This window comes from Dufourea novaeangliae, unplaced genomic scaffold, assembly GCF_001272555.1.
Source record: "Dufourea novaeangliae isolate 0120121106 unplaced genomic scaffold, ASM127255v1 scaffold172, whole genome shotgun sequence".
Classification (NCBI taxonomy): domain Eukaryota; kingdom Metazoa; phylum Arthropoda; class Insecta; order Hymenoptera; family Halictidae; genus Dufourea; species Dufourea novaeangliae.
Window position 1 is genome coordinate 1,026,756 of NW_015374058.1, and position 13,225 is coordinate 1,039,980.

A 13,225-nucleotide genomic window follows, 5' to 3' on the forward strand; every position below is an offset into this window, starting at 1 on the left:
TGTTCCGAAATACAGTGAAGTTTCGATTAGCGCTCGGAGAGGTCTCTACGTTAAATGCTTCTTCGTGATCCACACTACTGGGGGATTGTCCTTTGAACCAATCAGTGGAGTAATGTAATACGCCAACATAAAATTTTTTAAATTTTCATTAACAAGGAATTGAAAGTGAAAATTACTCGTTTTTACATTGTTGTTGTCTCACCCATACGCAGGTTTTCAATCTTTATCGATTGTTTCCACCTTTAAGAGGTGCAACATTGTGTTCTCATACGATAACTGTACCAAAGCGGTCGTGAGTGTTGAGCATTAGTCGAAGATTCACTGTATTTGTCAAATGAAATTTTCCATTAATGCGCAACGTTTGTTCTGAATGGCGTAACATGTATTTACTATATTTCGAATGGAAAATATTCAATCGAAATGCGAGTTGCCCGTTTCAAAGAGTCGAGGTTTACGTGCGAACACAACCAGCACAGATTCTGCGTGCCCCTTCGAACGGCCGCCGGCTTGGCGTCTGTTCTCTGAGTCATACACCATCAGGGGTTCTGACTTCTGCGAACCTCGAGGCACGGGAATCGATAATAGCGAAATCGGGCTCTGCCGGAAGTCCTTGACCCAGGTCGTGCTATTGTTTACAGCTCTTATCCTATTACCGTTTGCAGACGGTATAATAAACAAATCGGGGCTGAAAAATATCGTTTCCTTTTCGTGCACACAGAATGTCAGGTGAAAAACTTGTGCACGAACCTAATGGTAGCACTGTAAATTCTCTCCGTAACTAGGTTAGAAAATCAATAGAAGTAAATGTACAATTTATTTATATTTACAATTGTATTAACGAAAAACGATATCCTTGGTCAGGGTTTTTCGTTAACATCTCGTTAACAAAGCCTCAGAGAATTTTTTCATTAAGGAAAACGTTGTTTCGAAGTACCTCAGGAATCACCTCTTTCAAGGATTTACACCTATTTTAGGACACTCTGTATAGTTCGATGACGTCATACGCACCTAGCTTTGATATTATAAACCACTTTACAGTAATTATTGATAAGCACATGAGCTACTGTCTATAATCCGTTAGTAGCTCAGTCTACACTAAATCCTCGATGATTGTTCGAACGGTCCCCAGAACTGGCAATAAAATATTTCATAAACTAATGGCCACATGCATCTGAAAGAAATATCATTAACATCAGAATTCCAAGCTCTATCACTGCGCCTCATTAAAAAGTCAGCGTTACACTTAGCGACTTCTTGTCAGTGTCAAAGAGCCTACGAACACTCATCGAGGATTTACTGTATCTTTGCGAATGTTACTCGAAAATTTTAACGAAACACAATTTCTCGTTGTTTGTCTTGAAAAAAAAAAAAACAGAGAGTGCCGGGTGGTGGCGGCGTGATTGTGGGGGGTGGCGGTAGTTCGGCCACCCCCCAAGGTGCACAACAGGGCAGCAACCTGGTGTACCGCGTGGTGAGCTCGAGGCATCCGGGCGGCCATCATCCGCACGTGAAAAAGTCTGACAGCTCGCAGCAGACCGAGAACTCGGCGTTCAAACACCAGCAACACCAGCAGCAGCAGCAACAGCAACAGGGCTCTAACAGCCCCGCGAACAGCAGTTCAAACAGCCAGCAATGGAAAAAATACATCGAGGCCGGAGCTGCGAGGGACCGGGAGAGAGACAAGGAGGGCGCGCCCCCGAGTCCTAGTCCCTCCAGGCGATCCCAGGTAAACATTTGTTGTATCTGTAGCTTTCTCCCCGTCGTGACTGGTCCCCATGCTCGGACAATATTGATTTTCGAAATGGAAGATTCGGTTTCCCAAACAGAAATTTTGAATTTCTTTCCCTGCGCAAACATCGTCTCGATTCTTGTCTTCTTGGTGTTTTGATCGTTTTACTATCCTTGTGTAAATATTGGTACCGTTTGAATGTTTGATAATTCATTTTGATTTGTACGATTCTAGTAGGTTTATTCCTCGATTGCAGTACTGTATTTCTTCGTTGATAATCTCTCGATTGACTTGTGACTCTGATCATATCTGATTACAGTAAATCCTCGATGAGTGTTCGAAGGCTACTCGGTAACTGAAGATTAAATATTTCGTAAATTAATGGTCGTATGCGGCTGAAGGAAAGATGTTATAAACAATATACATAGGGACCTATCCTTGCCGAGGAGCCTTCGAACACTTATCGAGGATTTACTGTAGAGTTCTTCTGATTGTTTGATATTACCGTAAATTACATTTTTGTTTTCTGTTTTATTCTATGAACTCGTTCAGTTACTCGTCAAACTGAGTGTGTTGTATTTCCGTGTACTTAGAAAATTGTAATTGTTGATTACTATGCCGGTTAGGAATTTATAACCAGTACTTCGTGATTTTACTTAGGATAAACACCGGAAACAGGCCATGGCCGAATATGCGAACGGCGAGAAACCTCAGAAAGTATCGTCGGGAACGTCGACCAGCGGAAGCAACAAAGTTCGTGGAGTACCGCAGAGTTTTGGATACGTTAAGAGACACAGCGCTGGCACCAGTCCCAGTCCTAACGGAGTCCAAAATGGCGGCAAGGATACTACGAGAACGGCTCAAGTTAGCGCCGTTCCGAGAACAAAGGTAATTGCTCTTTCATTTTCCTTCTTGAGCTCGTTATTCCATCCTTTCGTATAATTAACTAAGATATTCATCGGATCATTTCTATAATATTCTGTATTTTCTTGTAACCTAAAAGAAATCTCCTATGTGTTGTACACAAGTGAACACAATCACAAATTTTGTTTCATATTGCCCTCTGTTATTTATCGAAGAGAATTCGCTTCGTACTTGAAACCATTTACGTTACGTAAAAAATATTTCTCATACGATCGCAGATAAAGATATTTAGGTGGCCCTGTTTTCAGCGGAACACCCTGTATAACATATACGCTGCGCTGAATTTCAAATTTTATCATTGTCCCAAATGGGATCACCCAGCAGCATAAAGGTTAATTACCGCTGGCAAATGTTGTCGAACAAAAGTTTTCTATCCATCTCAATTTGATATTGCAGGTTAAAGTGTCTGGTGGCACGCAGACGTGCACCACGGAACTCCAGGCGAACTCTTCCACGTCGAGTCAAGGGCATCATTATAAGAGTTACAGTCTCACGGGTCCGAGCGCCAGTCAACTTTCCCAATCGGTACGGGACCGTCTTATGCTCGGTTCACAGAGCCTGCCGAAGCCAGGCAGCCCGGAATTCACGGCGTTGTTCGCGTCCGCCCATCATCGGGAAAGAGGATCCGGCGCTGGTCCAACCGGCGGTTCATTTTCGCCGCGAGTTCTGAAACCGTCTGACGGAAGTCTCAGCGACACCTGTAGCAATTATGCAGCCCCTGATCTTCAGGGATATTATACACCCAACAGTCCGTACACTACATCCTGGATGAGGCACAGCAACACTTATACACCGAGTGGACGTTCTCAAGGTACATCCCCCCAAAGTTGCTACTAATGAGACCAATTGAGGGGTCCAGTGTAGGGGGAGATGTGCTAGAAATTGTTGAAGAATGAGATTTGTATGCACTCTGGCACCTCTTGTGAACTAGTTATTATCCTTTAATTTATTACTATGTGGCAAGATTCCTGCCTGTACTATGATTGTGTATGTATACAGTCGTAGTATACCTTGATCTACACTACTTTTCATAAAAGCTTTAATATCTCACAACGCTACTGTTGTGGCATACCTTCCTCTTCCACTGGAACTCTCAATTGACCTTTATATTTAAGTTAATCCACGTTTAATGGTCATAAACTCTGTTATATAGAGTGATCTGTATTCGATGATCCAAGCAATGTTTTTCAGTAATTCTTGTATTTCGTTTTCATAATCAAAATAATTTTAGATTTCGCCTTGGAACATTTGAGATATGTTTTCATGTCTCACTTAATAAATCGACTGAAATATTTTGATTCAGGTGATACGGTTAAAAATATTTTCCAGTCCGATTGTACGTCTATGATAGAAATTCTTCTGTGGAACATTCAAAAGAATCGTTTTCTATGTTTATGATGACTAGACTGTGGGTTTTCTGCATGTATAACCTATAGGGCTGTGTGAAATACAATATAAAACCAAACTTTCATCGGATCTAACTAGTTTTCTATTTTCTACTGAACCGTATAAGATGCTTAAGAGGGAAAATAAATTTGTACATTTGCTCCTGTCTTCATAAATTGTACTTTAGAGACTTTTATACTGCATAAAACTCCGCAGTCTATTGATGACAATGGTCTGACTTGGTAACTTTTCTGTAAACCCAGGAATGGGCCTGTGCGAGGCGGACAGCGTGGAGTCATTGGGATCTCATCGTGCCAGCTTAACCCACGCTCGTCTATTGATGCATCAAAGGGACTCTACAGGCTCCCCGGCTCCGCCGCGATTGAACAGAAGCAATTCCATCAGGTAAGCCCATCGTGCAAAACGATCATTTTCCATGCATTAGTTACCACGACCTCTTACGACATCCTTAGAAGTCATTTGCATACGTCTATATGTATAGATGCATGACTTAGAGGATGCAAACGTCTCACCATATATTGTTTCAAAACTGATCAGCTTTTTTCCATTCATGATTCTGTATATTTATAACCCACTCTACGACAGCAATCGCTCGTTTCACGGTGAAATAACGCAGATCATTTGATACCGTTCTAGCCATCTGCGGGACAGGACATTCCCAAGGTAGTGCGAAAATCTAGAATACACATTCGTCGAGCCTGTTTTCCATGCATAAGTATTGAAAGAAACGAATCATCTAGGGTGTTATACCCTAAATGTACACACGAGTGATCGTTATACGCACTTTATACACACATATGCCCATCTGTATCTATTATACATGCATATGTATATATGTATATATCGAGTTCTACACGTTTCTCGTTTGACTCCATAGCAGTATAGTTGTCAGTTACAGTAAATCGAATTTCAACTTTCTTAGTATATATATACAGTATATTGTATTTGTGATTCGTCCATGCTTCTTGTGCAAACGCATGTTTTAGAGCTTCTTTACGAATCTTCTTGGACGCGACGAAAGGAAACGCTTTTGATTCGCGTGATGTATGAAGTTTAGTTTTTGGATGTACCAAGTGGTCACGAAAGTACTTATCCATGCGAAGAATTAAATGGTGGAACATTTACCAGTCTACTCCTTCGTATGTAGCATGTTTAAACATTCAGCACGAAATTTCGCACGTATCCAAGAAATAATTTTTCAATTTTTTTTTAAATAATATCTTGCACATACCATATATGGTATTTGTGTATTAAACCTTTCATTTAATATCCCTTGTCACTAAAAATTACCCTAATTTACGTGTTCATTGATCTTTTTTTTCTGTTGTTTCGGTATTTCTTTCACCCTTGTCATACACAAGGGTCTAATTTCCGAATCTACAGCGTGTTTCATTTATCTTGATTGACATAAAAATTATATAATGAAATATTTATATCTATACACATGTAACTAGATAGAAGATACGAACAAATCTATGTATTAATATCGCTGACGTGATCTATGTTCATGTTAAATAACAAAATTCAAGGATATTGTACATTAAATTGAAGACTTCCGTCCTTAAACCCTTTATATGCGGTGAAGTTAAATGAAACACCCTGTATACATACACTTCCGTAGCATCAGTTTAAAATTTCCTTTTTTACTATTTTTAATTAAAATTTCACATCCAACAAAAGACTACTTCCGAGTCGAAAACATTCGTTCGAAATCTTGAACGCAACGGGCAGTCAAGATCAAATCAATGAAACAGCTTCCCAGGTCTATGACGAGGGTACTTTCGTGACTATTCAATTTTCGGTAACACGATTACAGTTCCAAATAGTAATTCGCGATTGCAGTTTCACCGGAAACTATTATACAATTGTTGTTCGTTCATTCGACTCGTTTCCTTTCGCCGCGCTCTCACGGAACTGCACGAGTGTATACGCGATAGGAGAATCGACCCTCGACTCTTATTCGGAGGAGGCATTCATCTTCTAATTAGAAGCCTCCTTCAGATCGACTAATTACGTATACACTCGCCAGGTAGATAGACTTGGTTCTCGTCGATGTCCTAAACAAACCGAACGCTCGGATGCGAAGAACCACTTGTCCGTGTGGAACGTGCACATGGGCGTAGCCAGGTTATCAGTCGGGGGTGGGTGGCAAAAATATTAGCACATCGACTGCCGCAGTGAAAAAGGCCGTACGTAGCCAGAGACATTTTATTTTGTTTTTAAAGTCACGAATCCTCGAAAATGTATGCGTTCTATTAATAGAGGCTGTTCGTCGTGTTTCAAATTATACTGCAATATTAAATATTGCGCAAAAAGGGTATAACAGGCAGAAGTGCCCTTAGACCGATTTGGACTTGTAATATACCATTTGATAGCTTGTTAAAAAAAAACAGTCTGTGCGAAGTTTCAACCCTCTGTCTCAACCAGGGATAGTAATAGAGAATTCGGATTATTGGTTTTTCTTTTATTTTCCCTGTTTAACTCTTTAGGGTTAGGTGGGTTAAAAACTGTCCCACCTTTTGCTTACCTTTTTATGCATGGTGGGATATATTTTAACCCACCTCGAAAAGTTGAAGTTACTCATAGTCATACAGTTCAATATTTTATTCTTATATCTTTTTTTTATATTAAAAAAAATTCTGTGCAACTAGGGTTTTTAGTTTCTTTAAAAACCAGTAATCCGAATTTTCTTTCTTACTACCCTCCTGGTCGAGATAAAGGGTTGAATCCAAATCGTTCTAAGGACACTTTTGACCCCCTTATCCTGCTATACCCTTTTGTAACTCTGGGAAGGGAGGGGGTGCAAAATCCAAATTTTTTTTGTAGCGTGCAACAGAAAAGCCACTTTTTTTTGTTCAAAGGGGGCGAGTCTGGCTACGCCCATGAACGTCCAACGTGATGAATGAATCTAACGAACCCTTTAAACAGGGATGGGGGCACGAAACACGCCGATATTTCTTCGCATCCTAAGATTTTTATTTCGAGCGAACGCACACACGCGCGCGCACAATTGCAATCAGGAGCAACACGTTTGTTTACCATCTGATCAGTGTTCGTTCCTGAATGGAATTGTGTCGCACAAGCTGCAACAGATATACGATGACTGTGCTTCTCTATCGTTTATAGACAACTGTACTTGGGTGATTTAAAAAGTATCGACAATTTCGACAAAAGTTTGTGGATCATTGAACGCTCTTTTAAACGTCTGATCGGCCGCGGTCACGTGTGCGAAAACATTCACGAAATCCGCCATCTTGTGGTGTTCTGATATTTGCATCTGTTTCGCGGTCGAAACTGCAGAATTTAAGACCAAAACGGGTCCGTACGTTTCGAATACCGTAATAAAAAATAAAGTACTATAGTAAATTAGTGCATCTACAAAATTGCAGAAAATAGTCTTCTAGTCTATTGATTCATTTTGTGGAAGTGTTATGCGGATAATAGAAATGATACTGTTATAATAACATACTTCATTTGTTGCTACTGTTTCGCGTATTCGTGTCTCAAACCGTGCGGCGGCCGATTAAATGTGAAGCTTGTCGCAGATTGGCTCGGAACGGAACGGATTCGAATTTTAACTGTCGGAACGGAACGGATTGGTATTGTGACTATCGGAACGGGACGGATTGGAATTGGAATTGTCGGAACGCAACGGTTTCGAATTCGAATTGTCGGAACAGAACGGAGTCGTGTTGTACTTCATCTACAGACTGGTTCGATTTTAATTCTAGTTTCAATTTTAACAGTTTCGTACTTCGTCCACAGTAGTGAGACAAGGTTATGTTTTCTGTTCGGAAAAATGAGTAGTACTGAAGACAAAATGATGACTTAATTAGAAAGAAGAAATCTTATGCGTCGGTTCAGTTCCATTTCGTTCCGTTCCGTTCCGTTCCATTCTGTTCCGTTCCGTTCTGTTCCGTTCCGTTCCGAGTTAGTCTGCGACAAGTTTTAAAAGTGGACGTTAGACATCTTCTATCGATGCACGTTGCGCGCTTTTTATTCTCCGAAGATACAAACAGTTCGTTGAATAATTATTGCCCTAAGGACCTAGCATAGTAGTAACTATAAACAGTAATGAATCGACATCGTCCATACGATTGACAGCGGATCGTTGACTGGTATTACTTACACTTAATCCGTTGGAACTATTTGTCGATCTTCGGAGCAGTTTATAATACACCATTCCGATGTTCTCTACCGATGGATTTAAATGGTTACATCTCTGTTTTCGCAGATCCACGAAAAGCGAAAAAATGTATCCATCAATGTTAGCTAGAGGAAGTGGAGCATCGTCCTCTGTCGGCGAAGAAGTTGGAATTGGAATTGGCATGGGCGTGGGTGTTGAACCTTATTACAGTGTCCCTGTGGGATCTACCGGGTGTACAGGGCAGCACTGGTCTCAGCCAACGTCACCGACGCCAACGCACACGTCCCGTCAACCTCCCAATTTGTATCAACACGTGCACAAGGATGATGACAGTAAGTTAACATTCATAATACATCTTGAAATATTTCTCACTTTTCATTATCGTACAGAGTGTCCAAAAGTAATGAAACATACTTCTGAGTTTCTTTTATTTTTATTATTGTGCTGTGTCCGATTTCTTTTTCGAGACGTATTGGCGTTGTTGTTAATTGTATAATTTCACTTGTTCTCTAGTACTAGGTTAATAATTAGGTAATTGATAAACATTCTTATGTAGTTTGCTATCAAATATTTAAGGTTTTGTACGTTAGATAAAGACGTCGGTGAATTGAAAAATTCATAAATAACACGTACGTCGAGAAAAAAGCTCCAAATCAACTAAATAGCTGTCTCTTTTAATAATAACGTCGCTTGCCTTTGGGCCCACTAGTTTTGAACGCTCTGTAACCATTGAAACGTAAGAAACATCGAAGTGTTTACGATTCTTTTTCTGTTTTGTGTGTAATTTCTGTTAAAAAAAAACGAGCCAAAAAAACGTCAAGAACTCCGTTCTTTTTTTGTCCGCAGTCCATGGTTCCTCTGTATCTTTGGTATCGACAGCAAGCAGTCTCTACAGTTCAGCCGAGGAGAAGCAGGCACACGAGCTGAGGAAACTGCGTCGTGAGCTAATGGACGCCCAAGAAAAGGTCCACTCGTTGACCAGCCAGCTATCGACAAACGTGAGTAGACATGTAGCCATAGATTATCCGGTGCCGATAAAACCCGTGGTCAGACGCGTAACGTGTATTAACAACCTGCTACCGTTCGCCTCCGAGTCGTGTTGCCTATTTCGTAATTTATATACCGACCTATTAAGCTGACGTCACGGTTGATACACACAATTGCTCGAAACGGATCTGTGTCCACCGCCCTTCCCTCCCTCCTTTACGAGACAGAACCACGGAGAGTTATCCGCGTGGCGAATTGGTGCAAATGATTAATCATAATTAATCGAACCGAACTACAATTAACGGAGTTACGAGCCGCTCGTCTCTCTGTCCTCTAACGAGCCTGTATCCGGCCGAACCTGTTGCAATAATTTTCCTATAGGACGCTAATATATCATTCCATTATCATGGTAAGCATCGTCCGCCTGTTTCCCATTATGATTTCTCGCCGAGTTCTGGAATTGACGCGAGATAACACGGTTTCACTTTGCTGAAACCATTCGGGCTGGCGTACGCGTGGACTATCGCGGAAAAAATAAGTGATTCATGGGACGAAGTATGGAAACGTCGAGGCGGGTAGTTAGGAATTTATTATTGATCCAGTTGTAAACATCCCGACAGACCTCCACTTGTGGATGTGGTCCGTGTATCGTGGGGCAGGTATTCGAATCTTAACGGTAGTTCGTATTCATTGGGATCTTTTTGTAGTTTCTTTTTTTTTGACGGGAATGGTACCAACGGTATTGTACGGGGCAGCGTAGTATTTCCGCGAGAATATTTTAACGTGTTGAGCGAAACTATTTATTACTTGCCCTATATTTCATTCTAAATAAAAAAATATTTTTCTATTTGCAAAGTAAAAATTACAAATAGTCTTCTCCAATAAATTTCAAATTACAAGCTGATCAATGAAATAAATTCCGTTCTGATTACAATTTAAAGTTTCTTTTCATTCGTTATTCGTTCACGAATTATTACGAATTATTACAAATTATTACGAATTATCGCGAATTATTACAAATTATTCGACTGAAAAATTTGCCCGCGAACACTGGACCGATTCAAAACCGCGCGCAACAGTTTCAAACAACCCGCGCCCTCGACCCCCGTTGCACCGCGAAGCGTCCGTGCGTCTGAGTGGCCGCCCAATGAGGAAGATCAACGGCCTCGGCCAATCAGACGCGAGGCAGTCGCTCCGGGCATCATGTATCGCTGCGCGGTGGATCAGTGGCGGTCGGTTTACGTTCAGTTTGTGTCAAGACGCGCTACTTCGAACGTCGTGGCGCTGTGTCGTGCGTCCTGGATCCAAACAAACCGCGTCAGTGTGTGCTAGAACATCGTGGGTCGCGTATCGGTCTCGTGTAGAGACGCGCTACTTCGAACGTCGTGGCGCTGTGTCGTGCGTCCTGGATCCATTCTGGATCCAAACAAACCGCGTCAGTGTGTGCTAGAACATCGTGGGTCGCGTATCGGTCTCGTGTGACACAGTGCTTGGCTGATTTGTTCCTGAATGAAGTCGATTGGTGCATCTGTCAATGTCCGGTTCGTACAGTGATACACGAGGACTGGATCGATGAAGCACTGGACGTGCAATACGCGGCGAAACACGCCTCATGAAATGTAATTGAAAACGGAACGGTTCGTCTGGTTCAGATTTTTTTTACCCGATTGCGAACAGCCGATCGTTTGCTGTCGATAGCTTATCGGGTCCCCCGTACACCGACCTTTCTCTTTGTGGAACGCTTTATCGGCGGATACTACGCTCGTGATACTTTCTAGGTTTGTTTACTGTTTCAGTGATTATCTTTGCGCTCCGGACAGGAGCTAGATAAGGGAGGGATGCTTTTATTTTGAAACGTGATGCACTTGGAAAATTAAACAACTGACTGTATTACGTTGTTTCTGTGATTTTAAAACAGTTGCACGACTTTCGATTGGTCTTGTTAGACCCAGGTATAGTTTTAAATAAAAACAGCTTTGGATCGAAACTTTGAGGGGTGGTTTCAACAAATTCATATACATTATTTTTCACTACTTAACAGACAGAGGGGGACACTTCCGTGCCTTCCCTTGTTAGTTTATCAAATTATTCACATTCACACACACTTACTACAAATTCTTAAAATGTCGACTCTAACAAATACATTCATTCTTACTCCATTAATATTTTATTTCGATACTTTTTTTTTATTTAAACATCAGGCCACCTATGAATAAGATACTATTCTATTTTACATGATTCGAGGCTTTCATTATTTCTTCAGAATTTCGATTCGAACGAATAATTCCACCAATCTCCACGGATCGTTCGTCGATCCGAAAAGATGCGTAGCCCAAGGTCTATATGCGGGTAAAAAAACTAGTCGGGCCAGTATATTTTGAATCCGCTAAATTATTGTTACGTCGAAAAAGAAGCCCGTATCGAGCTGAATCATTGATCCCCGGGGAATAACAAGGTAGACACGTCGGGAGACAGATATTACGATTTAATCGACCCGTTTCAGGCCAGCTTCTCTTGGGTTCTCGCTATCGAGCGCTTGATCACGATAGGATATCTGAAAGCGCATCACGGATCGATCAAGTTCCGGAACGGAGCTCGTGTCCCTACGTAGAAATCCGTGTTTTCTGCGAGATAATCCTTTAATCAATCCTCACCGCGAGATGCAGATCTATAAAAGGTGTATTTCGAGGATCGTGTAAATGGTAATGAAGTGTTGCTTAGTCAGAACTGAACAGGTGCCAATCAGAAGAAAACTAAAAAGCTTATACAACAGCTTTAGTCATTTTCTTGATCCTTCGAACATTAAATTTCTACTTAATTTTGTTGTTTACGTAGTTTAAAATCAAAAAGTTTTTTCTTTAGATGTTACTGAACGTGATATCGTAAAATATTTGTTTTTCAATTTTATATTGTGCGTGGTTTTTAGGATACTTTGTCTATAAATTGGAAAGATCGATTTGGGAGTGAACTTATTTTTAACGTCGTAAGTCCTCGTTTTTAATGTCTTACATATCTTTTAGATCTTGAGTACCTTTAGCATCTTGAACTTTGAAGTACCATCTATGACGGAACTAGAATAGGTCGAGTTGGATAAATGGTAAAATGGTTGAGGTACCTACTACGAAGACACTAAAATAGGTCATGGTTGGGTAAATGGTTGCGTTACCAAGTACGAAAACACTAGATTTTTCTGCGTATTGCTTTCATTTCGTGTAGTTGAATAGTTAGGTTTTCATACCGAAATAGATATACACTTTTCAAAATTTATTCTCAATAAAGCAACAAGTGTTACAACAATACAGAAACATCGTATCTGATAAAATTATGGTACATTAATTACAACAATCTCGTTCATTTAAATCGTATCGTGACAATAGGATCTTCTTTACCGAGGAAGCAAACAAATAGACGTCATGTTTGGAGCTTAAACCGTGCACCTAACCCAACAAAGTTAATTTTTCGAGCACCATTAGCTGCACACCTTCAGACCAGTTAAATCTTCCTACCCAGTAATCTTTGTCTTCCAACAGACTCTACCTTTTTACTGTTCCCTATTTCTCTACCCACACGTGTACCTCTATCTAGAACTCATCAGCAACAATGCTCACGTCTACCTTCAAGCCGGCACAGACAATTTACACTAGTCTCGTTGCTCGACACGCAAGCGACCCCCTTCAACATCGTGTATCGAATACAATTAAAAAGCAGCTAGTTATTCGCCCCATGACTTCGACGACCGAGCGTCGCGATCGCCGGAACAGATATAAAATTGTCAATATGTGTAGCACCTGGTTTCACCTGATTCCTTATAAACCCACGTGAAAACATTTTATATGAATCGTTACAAAAATTCTCGAAATATAATATATAGATAGAATTGGTATTTCCGAAACTTTTAGTTCGTCGAAGATTTTTGTTTCGTGGGCATACAATGTAAACACACCGGTGGTAACATTTGATACACTGAACCCATTGTTCACATTGTACACTCACGAGGAAACTCGGCTTCCACTAGGGGAAAATATAACGTA

The 13,225-nt window shown here is 40.8% G+C and overlaps 1 protein-coding gene across 1 annotated transcript; it reads left to right on the forward strand.

The window, feature by feature from the left end:
• The first annotated feature begins 719 nt into the window (after positions 1-719).
• On the forward strand, positions 720-9,346 carry LOC107190023 (protein sickie-like). Its single transcript, XM_015578738.1, has 7 exons — positions 720-761; positions 1,376-1,726; positions 2,390-2,617; positions 3,050-3,464; positions 4,303-4,444; positions 8,295-8,539; positions 9,054-9,346. Exons 1-7 carry the CDS (start codon positions 720-722, stop codon positions 9,344-9,346), a joined length of 1,716 nt encoding a protein of 571 aa, XP_015434224.1.
• Positions 9,347-13,225: the final 3,879 nt, after the last annotated feature.